This window comes from Vipera berus (genome assembly GCF_964194415.1).
Source record: "Vipera berus genome assembly, chromosome: 2".
Taxonomy (NCBI): Eukaryota; Metazoa; Chordata; class Lepidosauria; order Squamata; family Viperidae; genus Vipera; species Vipera berus.
Genome location: NC_138203.1, coordinates 197,552,427 through 197,564,984, shown reverse-complemented (window position 1 = coordinate 197,564,984; position 12,558 = coordinate 197,552,427). Strand labels below are relative to the sequence as shown.

General features: G+C 37.1%; 1 protein-coding gene across 3 annotated transcripts in view; it reads left to right on the top strand.

Annotated features, from left to right (window-relative positions):
- The window catches only part of ARHGAP26 (Rho GTPase activating protein 26), a 282,090-nt gene that overhangs the window by 206,482 nt on the left and 63,050 nt on the right, over positions 1 to 12,558 (top strand). For all 3 annotated transcript variants that reach the window (XM_081317345.1, XM_081317346.1, XM_081317347.1), the window contains 3 exons: positions 729 to 888; positions 2,091 to 2,229; positions 3,097 to 3,253. In XM_081317345.1, coding sequence (XP_081173471.1) covers positions 729 to 888; positions 2,091 to 2,229; positions 3,097 to 3,253 — 456 coding nt within the window. The remainder of the gene's footprint in view (positions 1 to 728; positions 889 to 2,090; positions 2,230 to 3,096; positions 3,254 to 12,558) is intronic.

Sequence of the window (12,558 nt, the reverse complement as noted above, 5' to 3'; positions counted from 1 at the left end):
TGAAACATTGGGCTTGTATGATGGAGATTTTGAGTGAATTCAAAGGAAACTTGTCTAATGACTAATCTCAGTGAGTCAGAGACATGCATTAAATTAACATCAGGTACCACCAAGGCTGAGCAAAATAAATAATACAGTTAAATAATAATATTAACAGCCCACATCATTCAGTGTATTTCCTTCAATATATACAAGCCCACATCCTTTCTCCAGGTCATGAAATACTTGTGATTGGTCCAGTTGTTAACTGGATTTATCAACGTTAGTTGAAAACAAGTTTATCCACTACTCAGATCCTGTGTATTCAGAATTCTGCTTATTTTTTTCAAGATAGTGGGTGTTAGTTTAGCATATCTCAGGTAAAATATTGTAACCAATAATGGTCACTTTGCTCTTCTAAATTTCATCTCTATATGGAAACATGTTGTCATCATCTTCTTTGCAATTTTTATTCCCTGAATTATGTGTGGGTTTACAGACCTTTATAGAAGTGTTATCAACAAGAGGAAAATTCTTCTTTTCCACTATGCAATTTCTGTTATGAGTGCTCTGTTATGAGTTAGCCTACATTGATCTTTCATTGGCTTTGTTATTAAAAACCAGAATTGTAGTCTACTCTGCAGAAATTCAAATACCACGGTAGGTTTTCCAAAATTATTTTTAAAACATGGGCTAACACTTAAATTTGCCGGGCCTGTTGAAAATCTATTGTGCTTGTTTCATTGCAGTGTTGCTGAAAACCACAAACAGAATCTTATGACTGTCGCAAATCTGGGAGTTGTTTTTGGACCAACGTTAATGCGACCACAAGAAGAAACCGTTGCTGCAATTATGGACATCAAGTTCCAAAATATTGTAGTTGAGATTTTAATAGAAAACCATGAAAAGGTAAACTGTATTTGAGTCGTGTATGTTCCATGTTTTGAAAAAGTGATTGTTTACCAATGTTTACTGATTCCAGTGAATATTTTAGCAGCTGTCAGCTGCAAGAACATTGGGAAGAGACAGGAATTTGACAAGTAATGGGGCTTGTCTCAGGGCGTCTGCCAGCCCATATTCTCTTCCTGAACATTTTTATTGATTGGGAGATGAAATGTTTGGATTTCTGTATCCTTTCACTGAGGGAATTCTGAAATCCCAGACCTCTCATAACAGAAATTGCATAGTGGAAAAGAAGAGTTTCCCTCTCGTTAAAGGGGGGGAAAATAATGTGGGTGTGACATGGAATGAATCACCAGTTTAATTGGAACGAATAATCTTGTACCAGCTTGAGCTGCTTTATTTAAGCTATTATGGCTCCCTTTAGAAGACAGCTTGTGGTGTGGGGGGTAGATACAAATGAATGGTGCTTTGGGAATCATCAGAAATAGTTTCAGCTCAAAGAAAAAAAAACGTAGAAAAATATGGAATTCATCACGTTAAAATGATGTATATGTACAGTAAATCCTCTGTGCAATTCATGAAGATCAGGGCTTTTTCCCCCCCTCTCTCAGGAAGACGTTTTGCTTAATTCCCAATTTTGTTTAATCCCAAGAGGCAATTTAATCTTTAAGGCTAATTCTAGCTAATTGAAAAAAGAAGAAGAGCAGTTTAGAATATTATCAATCCAGGGAGATTATTAATTACTTTGTACATTTTCAGTGAATCAGTGCATACTCTCATCATAAACTTGCTTACTTTCCTTTGAAGACCAGCATGCAGCATTTGAGTCAGCTGGGTCAGCAAAGAAATAGCAGCTTGAAACTTCTTGGCTTTAGAAATTATTAGTTGAATTGTAGTCTGATACGGATTGCCAAAATAATTAGTGTGCAAGTCATTATATTGTCTGCATAATCACAACAGCTAGATAATCTCAGAGAATTTAGTATTAGACTTATCTCAAAACTAGCAAAAGTGTAAGGAGCACTGTTGAATGGTTAATCTAAGAAATATTTTCTCTTTTATCAAAAATCATTTGTCTATTCTTTAAAGCCATTTTTTGAGAGTTACTACTTCCACGCATATTTTTTTAGGTTTTAATACAAATTGCTCCCTTTTCATGTCAAGTTTCTAACAATTTTCAAACTCTCTTTTCTTTGTTTAAAAAATAGATATTTAACACGGTGCCTGATACTCTACAGTCAAATTCTCAGCTGCTCTTATCTCGAAAAAAGAGTACAGATTCAAAGCCACCGTCCTGCAGTGAGAGGCCCTTAACTCTTTTCCATACACTGCAACACAATGAAAAGCGTAAGTATCTTTATTCTCTGTGCTGAGTCGAGTCTAAAACAACTCAGCACGGCTAACTTTGCCTCAGCCAACTCGCTGTGGCCAACTCACCACGGGACAACTGTCTGCGGGACACCACGGGACAAGAATTACAGTAACATTGAAGAAATGGTGGAACAGAATTATTAAAGAAAGGATGCAAAAGGCAAACAAAATGAAATGTGAATGACAAACATTAAAATATTTTTTAAATTATTTTAAATCCTGAAATTGAATTGGTTGAACTGTCCTGCAGTGGATTGTCCCATGGTGAGTTGGCTGTGGCGAGTTGGCTGCACCAAGTTGTCCCATTCCGGTGCTGAGTATTATTCTGCATACTTGTCTTTTGTGAAATGTAAATTATAGATTTCATTTTTAACTATAGATTCCTAAGTCTTAAGACAATGAAACCTAGTAGCAGAGGTCTTGTGAGGCCTGTGATTATATATTGATTCATAAAGCTAGAAAAGATTCATAGGACTGAATGCAACCAGAAGTTCCCATTAAGAATAAAAGGTATAAGTCTACTCTCCTTTGTATATGCTTAACAAATTCTCATTGGTTTTAAAATGTATTCTGGGGTTCTAGAACTGTAGCAGAAACCATAACTTACCATCAGCTCTCTATTACCCTAAGTAATTTGGAGCAAATTATTCTTGAGGAAGAGGCAGGAGAATTACGAGAGTAGGATTTTTTTTAAGTGCTTGCACAAAGAAGAAAATGCTTAAAGCATGAAATGTTTTAGCTAAATATCTTTAGAGGAAGAAGCAACAACTCAGCAGCCTTAATGCAGAAATATCTTCATAAAAATCATGTCACAGCATCAGTTCATTTTGGTCTACTTTTCAGAGGAAAACAGAAACAGTATAATTAACACCAGCTTAGAATCGGTCATATCATCGCCAAACACCAACAGTTTGCTCCAGTCCAGTAATGCTTTTCAGCCTAACAAGAACTTAACTGAATCTAATACAGAAGTTATCAAACCCAACCGGCCAAATTCACTGTAAGTATGTGCCTGATGAATGTACCAGCAGTTCTTATCGACTGATCTTCAGATTTCATGATTAGAAACAGATGCTAATTCCCCACTAGGCTCTTGCTTCAATAATATTGTGTAAAATTAACTCCCAGCTATGTACTGAGGGATATAAAAAAATACTGTTTGGGCAAATGTTTAACCTTTGGGTCCTTTCCCAAAAAAGATTTTTATGCTGCTGCTTGCTGATTTGTGCTTATGTCTTGTACTTAATGCAAATTATGTAAAGGCGTTGTTTAGTTTCATTTGCTCTTAGAAATTGAGGAAGTCTTCTCTATTTAGGAAAGTGCTTTTGGCATAATTGTTTACCAGCTGAATGTCTGGCAGTCTTTCTGCTGTTCATGAATTGATAATTCTGCAATGGAATGATTTGATCATAAATCTTAGGTTTAGCAGATCAGTCCAGTGTATTAGGAACTGTTCTTACAAGTTGTTGTTAAATCAAAACATTTTATTTTTCTAAGCTTCGTTATGTATGGGTTATCCATTTGAATTTATCTACTCCATCTTTATTTCTCTTTGGCAAGTAGAATCCATTCAAGATTATCACAAAGACTAAGTATTACAAAACCTAATCAAAGACTGCTGTTCTAAGATCTGTGTTGCGGATCATGTCTGTGTGACATCACTGTGCTGTGAGTTTGCCACATAGGGAAAGTCAAGAGAGAATGGCACACGTTTTGTGTTGATTGACATTCTCCAGAAAGGGAGATATGAAAGATAGCTGATGTTTTTGGTAGCAGCCATGCATATTCCGTATGCTGAAATATTGGAATTCAGTGTGCTTACCAATAAAGGAAGTAACTGCTTTATCTTTGCCAGTTTCTACACTGTAACCAGCTACTTTTAGAACTGTCATAAGCATGCAGCTAATCTGATGTTGCCTTTACTCACATAAGTGTTTAGTCTATTGAGAACTTGAGAACCTAGAAAAGCATTGTGGTAGGTTTACTCATTGTTCAGTCGCAACGCTAACACATTCCAATTAGCAAAGTAGCCTCTGCGTTTTCAGTTCTTCTAATAGTGGCTGATTTTTTTCTGGCAATGAAACAGTTTTAAAGTGGAGTCAGCAAGGTTTAACATCTTAATTGTTGTTGCTATCTCTTGTATTTGCCAGTAGAAGTTTTACAACTGAAAAAAAAAGTGGTCTTGGCTCAAAAAAGGAATCTCTTGTCCTTAACTATTGAAAAACCTATCACGTTATTTTTTCAAATATGACAAACATAAATCCTTAATAAATGAAGCATTTCATTTCATTCAACAGTGGGATGACTAATTTTATATTTCATTTAATAATAAAGCAGTGTTTTAATGCATCTAGCTGTCCGGGAGGCAGGTTCAATCCCAAGATGCCGAGATAAAAGTTTGCTTATAGACTATGTTCTCTTCGTGGTTAAGTGGCGCTAAGAATTTTTGTTTACAGAAGGAAAATTGAAAATAAATCCTAAGTAACTGAAATAACTACTCTGTTTGAAAGCATCAAGAATATTACCAGAACAATGTAATTAGCCAATTTTCATCCATATCCATTTTATTATTAGCTGAGTTTTATTTATTTATTAATTGAATTTCTATACCGCCCTTCTCCCGAACGACTCAGGGCGGTAAGTTTTAAAACACTGAAGAAAAAATTCTGAGATGGGAATTGTATTATCCAGTAAGCCTGTCATTATCCTTGCTTGTTTTAACTATTGGAAATAGTTAATGGTTTCCATCATGTTATTTTTAAAATAAAGGCATAATCTGACTTCCTATATTATGTAGGGAACATTTCTAAGCTCACACTGAACTCAGAGAAACATAGAAGCAATGTATTGTAGGAAGACAGCCATATTAATCTATGTCAGCCAAAAATTAGTAGTAGCCAAGACTACCTTTCCAGGCTACAGATTTTATTAAAAGGCAAATTTTTGACACTTTGTCACAGAGATGAAGTGGCTAAATTAATGTAAGATTTAAACTGAGATGAGACAGGAAGAGTGAAAGATAAGATGGATATGTAAATTCAAACTACATATGAAATAGGTTATGGGTACCTTATCAATTATCAGTTTTAATACGTGGTTGAGTTTTGAAAAATTGAAAAACCTTTCAATTATATGAATTCAAACATATTGGAAAAGTTTCTTTTTTCCAAGATGGCTACTTGAAATCAGGAAGTATATGCAGAGAGATACAAAGATTCAACACTACCAAGTTGGTGAAGTTAACAATTATGCTGAAATAGGTAAATGTATTTTTTTTATTACAGAAAAGACATTATCTACATTTATTACTGCCAGAAGTCTCTTATTGACATTTTGCATACAAATAAGAAAAAAGAACTTGATGATTAGACAGGATAAATTATAGAAAGAATAATACTATGATATAACTTTAGAGGGAGATGTCAAAATATAATTATAAGTGCTGTGAAGAATATTAGAAATCATTGCTTTGTATTGTTTCCCTCTCTTTTCAATTTTTCTTTCATTTTTCCCCTTTTTGCTTTTTTTGGGGACTTCTTTCTTTTTCTTTCTTATTGTCCATCAATTTATGTTAGCTTTACCTTCTTGTTTGAAAGTTTTAATAAAAAAGGTATTTGAAAATAATCTGTAATAAGGTGTCAAAGGTCAAAATGGAAGGTCAAAATGCTCTGATGGCGGGAGAATATTAGATGAATCTATCTTGAAGGTTGATTGAAGTTTCAGCATCCTTTTAAGCATTGCTAATTTGAGAATGGGAAAATTGAATGACACGTTATGGATTTATTTATTTATTTATTTATTATTTATTCATATTTATTTATTTATTTATTTATTTATTTATTTATTTATTTAAATTTAAATGCCGCCCTTCTCCCTGAGGACTCAGGGCGGATCACAACAATAAAAATTAAAAAACATAGGATGAAAAGTTTTTTTAAAAAATTAAACAATAAATACAATAATTACGTGACAATTTAAAAACCCTGATAAAAACCCAATTAAAAACCGTAGTCAGTCCAGACCTGCTTGTTGGAACAACCAAGTCTTCAGGTCATGGAGGAAGGACCGAAAGTCAGGGGTCATCCACAGCTCCGGGGGTAATTTGTTCCAGAGGGTCGGCGTGCCCACAGAGAAGGCTCTCCCCCTGGGGGTCGCCAGCCGGCATTGCCTGGCCGATGGCACCCTGAGGAGGCCAACTCTGTGGGAGCGAACTGGGCGATGGGATGTTGACAATGGCAGCAGGTGGTCTCGCAAGTACCCCAGGCCTAAGCCATGCAGGGCTTTAAAGGTTATTACCAACACCTTGAATTGCACCCGGAGGGCAACCGGAAGCCAATGCAGCTCACGCAGGAATGGTGTAACATGGGAATACCGAGATACTCCCATGAGCACCTGCGCGGCCACATTTTGCACCAGTTGAAGCCTCAGGGTGCTCTTCAAGGGCAGCCCCATGTAAAGAGCATTGCAGTAGTCCAGGCAAGAGGTGACGAGGGCATGAGTGCATAGGGTATCTCGGTCCAAAAAGGGGCACAACTGGTGCACTAGGCGAACCTGTGCGAAGGCCTGCCTGGTCACAGCCGTTAAATGATCTTCCAAGTTGAGCCGTGAATCCAGGAGGACACCCAAGTTGCGAGTCCTTTCTGAGGGGGGCAATACCTCCCCCCATTAAAAGAGAAGGAACTAGTTGAACAACATGAGATGCCGGTATCCAGAGCCACTTGGTCTTGGAGGGGTTGAGCCTGAGCCTGTTCCTTCCCATCCAGACCCGCACTGCCTCCAGGCACCGGGACATCACGTCAAGGGCATCACTGGGTTGGTTCGGGGTGGAGATGAATAACTGGGTATCATCCGCATATTGGTGATACCTCACCCCAAAGCCACGGATGATCTCACCCAGCGGCTTCATATAGATGTTAAACAGGAGGGGGGAGAGAACTGACCCCTGAGGCACTCCACAAGTGAGGGGCTTCAGGGTAGATCTATGTCCCCCTGCCAATACAAACTGCGAGCTGCCAGAGAGGTAGGAGGAGAACCACCGTAAAACAGTGCCTCCCACTCCCAAGCCCTCGAGCCATCGCAGCAGGATATCATGATCGATGGTATCAAAAGCCACTGAGATGTCAGTAGAAGGATTTTTTTGTTTTCTAAGATCGTAAATGAAGATTTGATTTTTTTAAAAAAAATGTTTTCCTTTTGGAAACAACTTCTCTGTTGTGTTGCTGTAGCTTCCTTAATTTAATTACAGAAATCTATACTGATTTTTTTTTGTCTGATAGTGAGACTGGAACCTTTGTATTCCAAAGTATTTCTTAAGTTCTATTTAATCTTCCCACAAATGCTATGGTATTCCAGGAAGACTTGCTGAAACCTTTCTATATATTCAGCACACACACACACACACACACAGAGAGGGGGGGGAGAGAGAGAGAGAGAGAGAGAGAGAGAGAGAGAGAGAGAGAGAGAGAGAGAGAGAGAGAGAGAGAGAGAGAGAGAGAGAGAGAGAGAGAGAGAGAGAGAGACTTAAGCAGAATGTCTTTCTGCTATCAGGAAAAAAAAGTATGCTCAATATATTATATAAGACTACTGAAAAAGAGAACACTTGAGTGGATACTATAACATTACATTGATAGATGGCTTTTGAAGTGGTGCTGGAGTTTACTATATCTAGAATCTGAGGTTTTCATAAAGCACCAAAGTTTGTTAAGCAGTCAAAACCCCTTTTTCTTCTCTTATGTATTTCATAATTAGCCTCTTGCTCAGGGTGACAGGCAAGATCAAGTTGCACCAAATCTCTCCAAGGAGCAGAGCTGCTGCCACTTAATGTTGATTCAATAGGTTTTTGACAGAGACCCTTTGAACTTAACAAGGTCTCAGTTTAGAGAAAGAGTTAGCAATAGTCACTGGGAGAACAAACCTCTGAGCCAGATAAAACAGGCATATCAAACTGATGTACAAGCGTAATATTACTGAACCTGTCTGAAAGAAGAGGGCTTTTCAGTTTGGTTTAAAAACTATTGATGTCTGACTTCAGCAAGGTACAACTTATTCCGAATTCTTCTATTTGACTTATCCCATTTTTGATACACACATACACACACACACACACACACAGAGAGAGAGAGAGAGAGAGAGAGAGAGAGAGAGAGAGAGAGAGAGAGAGAGAGAGAGAGAGAGAGAGAGAGAGATGGAGAAAAAACAACCTTTCATAGATTTGAAATTCTCAGGACCCACAATGGTAAGAAGAGAGGGCAACTTTTAACTTCCACTTAAAGGGCAACTTTAACGATCACTTAAAAAAGCAGCTCTGCTGTAACTATATGAGAACTAAATGGAAGCTTCCTCCTCAGTTCCATAACAAAAAGTCAATTGGCCCCCCAGTTCTCCAATACTTATTTAAGTAGTCATAATGGGCCCCTCCATTCTTTGGTAGGAAAATTGAAAGGCTAAGAGTAGCACCTCTGTTCTATACAGAGATGCATCTCTGAAGGGTTTTGAAAATCAGTCCAGACTTCTTGACAAGCACAGAGCTCTGCCAGTCTTCTCACAGTGTTGTCTCACTGAGATCAGAAATGATAAGATGTGAAGCCATCTAAGAGGATTCTATAGGCAGCCTGTCAGCCAGCAACTCTGTCTCATTTTTTAGCCTTGCTAGTCACAAGTACACCAAGGCTCTGTCCTTCTAAGAGGTGCTGAAGTGTAACCAGGAGGTGGTTAAGGTATGTGCTGTTCCTTTCCCTTGAATGTTTTTATCGCAGTAAAGAAGGTTGAACGATCTACCTGGTGAAGGGAAAAGGGCCCTTTATCTGGTGGCAGTAGAAACAATTGCGATCCGGGCTTTTGAATTTATCCCAGAGGCAGAAAAAGAAATTCCAAGGAACATTGTGATAAAATTTTAGACGTAAAAGTGTCATAGAGATAGTAGTTCCAGATGTTGGGTTTAATGATTAACTCTGTGCTCCTATTTGTATGTGTTGACTGAAGAATGCATAGGCATGCAGGAAATCTTCTAATCTATGAAAACTGACCATCAGAAGATAGTTCTTAGGCTGCCTTGATAAGAGATTATTGATTACGTGCAATTCAACTTGATACTTGTGCCAAGGCCACAAAATGAATTGTTGTTGTTGTTGTTAGCTGCGAAGTCGTGTCTGACCCATCCCGACCCTATGGACAACGTTCCTCCAGGCCTTCCTGTCCTCTACCATCTTCTGGAGTCCATTTAAGTCCATTTAAAATGAATACCTGAAGCAAAGGTGAACTTGGGAAAGTGAAAGGTTTACATGGAATACATGCTAAGCACCTTGTTGTACTTTATTCTGCTTTTTTTGGCACATTTCAGGCAAACCAGAGAAGCATTGGATTTTATATTCAACAACCTATTAGAAATCACAGATATTGTGTGTGTTTTGTTCTTCAGGCACGTCAGACCTGAATATTGTGACCATTATTAAGAACTAGTCTTTGAAGCTTCAGATCCCTTCCAGTCTTAGTTCTCTGTATTAATCAAGATCAAATATTGAATTATTTTATTCAAAGAATCATAACATTGATATTGGCATGAAGTTTATTTTAATTCAGAGAACACCTGACAATGAGAGACATCTCTAACCATATTTATATAACAATCTCATTAATTGCAAAAAAGGGGCTGAGACATATTCAGCTGATGTATAATTGCCTCACCTAATTGTGATTGTGGGGGGGGAAATCTAAGCTTGTGGCCTCTGGAAGGATCTCGGCTCATTCTCTTATGTAACTTAAGGGGTTGATGGTGGAGGCATTTCTCTCTTCTCCTCTCTTTGGTTTTGGGGACTTTCAAGTCTATTGTTTTACTATAAGAGCTAATATATAGAAATTCACTTACTCAAGAGTCATCATGCATCTTTAACTGGAGCTATTTTTATTGATAGCATGGGGGTGAGTCAAATCAGTTATTCTATTAATATCTTGATTATTTACTCTCATCCCAAATTGGATCAACCAGCAATCTATAATAAATGCACAGGAAAAGTAACTTGCAGGGTATTTAGATATTTGTTCAGGACAGATTGCTTTAAAGATGCCTGAAAGTAGAGTTCAGTTGCAACTTAGGATGTAAGGAAAAAAGTTCCCTTGCTAGCCATCCTGATTGAGATGGATAACTTGCAAGAGGGACTGTTGCCAAATTTTTATTTTTCTATCTGAAAGTTTAACTTGTTTTTAAAGTTCTGTTTCTCTTTTTGAGTGCTGGATCTGAGTTACTTAACATGTGTCAATGTGAATCTCTAATGAGCATAAAACCAGTCAGACAAAAGCAGAGTTATTTCCAGCTGTTCAGTTTTTTATTAAAATATGGTTCTCTTAAATATTGATCCAGGAAGTAGCGTTCTTCTAAGAAGCAGTCTTTCCTTTTTTTTTACCCCAATATCTGTGCAATCTCAGGAGACATTCTGTCACAAACGGAATATTTAGAGGTCTAATTATGTTTACACAATATCCGTTCAGATCCAGTTTTTTTGTCAGGACAATTCTAACAGCCATTTTTCTTATCTCCAAGTGATCAAGTAAAATCCTCTTCTTGATTTATCGTACTCTGTAAGAGATCTTCTTTCTAAAATAATTCTGTATTATCCCAGGAAATCAGTATCCACAGCAATATTTTAAGATTGTGTGCCATGAAAGAAATGAATGATAGCCCAGTAAGGTTGATTTGCCTACAGAAATGTTCTGTATACTGAAGGTTTGCTAATGTTGATATATCCAACTTTTGATTGTGATACTTTTTTTATGTTTTGAAGGTTCTCAGATACCCTTCAAAAATATACAAATGAAAGACATATTCCTTAAAATAGAATTCCTTTTCTCTCTATCTTCTGGATAGTACTTATTGTGTAGTAGACTAATTATCTCTTCATGTGATTCAGGAATTCCTAGGTTAATGTATCCTCTACTTGCATAAACAATTAAGACTCTTATGATACTCTCCAAATGCTTTGTTGCCTATAGCCTTGATCTGGCAGAGAGAATGTTCTGAGAAATGATGATTTATATATACAGCTATAAATGAATGATATCCTGAGGAGACCTACTGCTTTTTCTGATAACATAATTGTATCCATTCTTCTTTTGGAAAAGCCTTAGATCAGGCATGTCAAACTGCCGGCCTGCTGAAACCGTGCCCACCCCATTGCTGGCAAAGGGGGAAAAGTCCCAGTACATTGCGCGACGTTCACGTGACGTTGCAAGTTTGACATGCCTGCCTTTGACAGTTGATTTGATGACATTAATGGCATATTCAAAGTTGACAAATAAGCACTATATTAAACCCTGACATTGTAAGTGCTATTTGATGCTACAAAAAATTGACTACTTTATTTTAAGAAGATTCCTAGTATTTAGAAGATCTGTGATAGTAGGATTGCCTTTGTTCATCAGTCTGATCAGAGTTGTCCTCTAGAGGTGACCAGGGTATCAACCCATACCTGTTGTCCAAAATATTGAGAGGCTTTGTGAAGTCCTTGGTGCTCTCTAGCTTGACTGTTTCCTTTTTGCTTGCAGGTGTTACTTTCATTACCTTATTTATATTCAGTAACTTACTCTACCAGTGTTGATGAGGGTGTGCTTTTCTTCTTGGAAGCTCCTTGATTGGACAATTGATTGTTTGTCTGGTGTTAATCCCTGCTTATCTGAGTTGTGGCTACTGGAGAGGATACATTCTGGTCTTGTTTTGTTCCTTCTTGTTTTTTTGTTGTCTCTTTTGAGTGGTGTGTAAATGTGGAATATGTAAATTAAGAGCTTTACCAACTGTTCTATAGCATTCTGCAGGAATCATAGACAATAATTGTTTACAGCAAGAAACTTTCCTTTTTAAGCATTATAAGTTATACTAGATAGAATGTTCTTTAGGTTTATACTGTAATTATACTGTAATAGCAAATATAGGACTTGACTTGTCAGTACTTTGTCAGTTTAATCTTTGAGGAATGATGGATCATTTTAAAGGTACTGAGCCATGAATTATGTTGTGAAATACCTTTTCATTGAACCATTGTGGTAACTCAATACCCTTCAGATATAATCTACCATAGTTTCTTCAGGTACATTATCACCAGTCTAGTTCATTTATGGCATTCTGTTCCCGATTATAAATCTATTGCTTTTTATCTTCAGAAGCTGGTTTTTGAATAACAGTTTTAAAAGGTGATTATCTTATGGATTATGACTTTTTCTTTTATGTTTTTACAAAAAATAATAGCAGACTTCCACTTCATTTCATTGGATGCAGTTTTACATGTTTCTCTGTAGGAAATAGTTGCAAATTGTTAA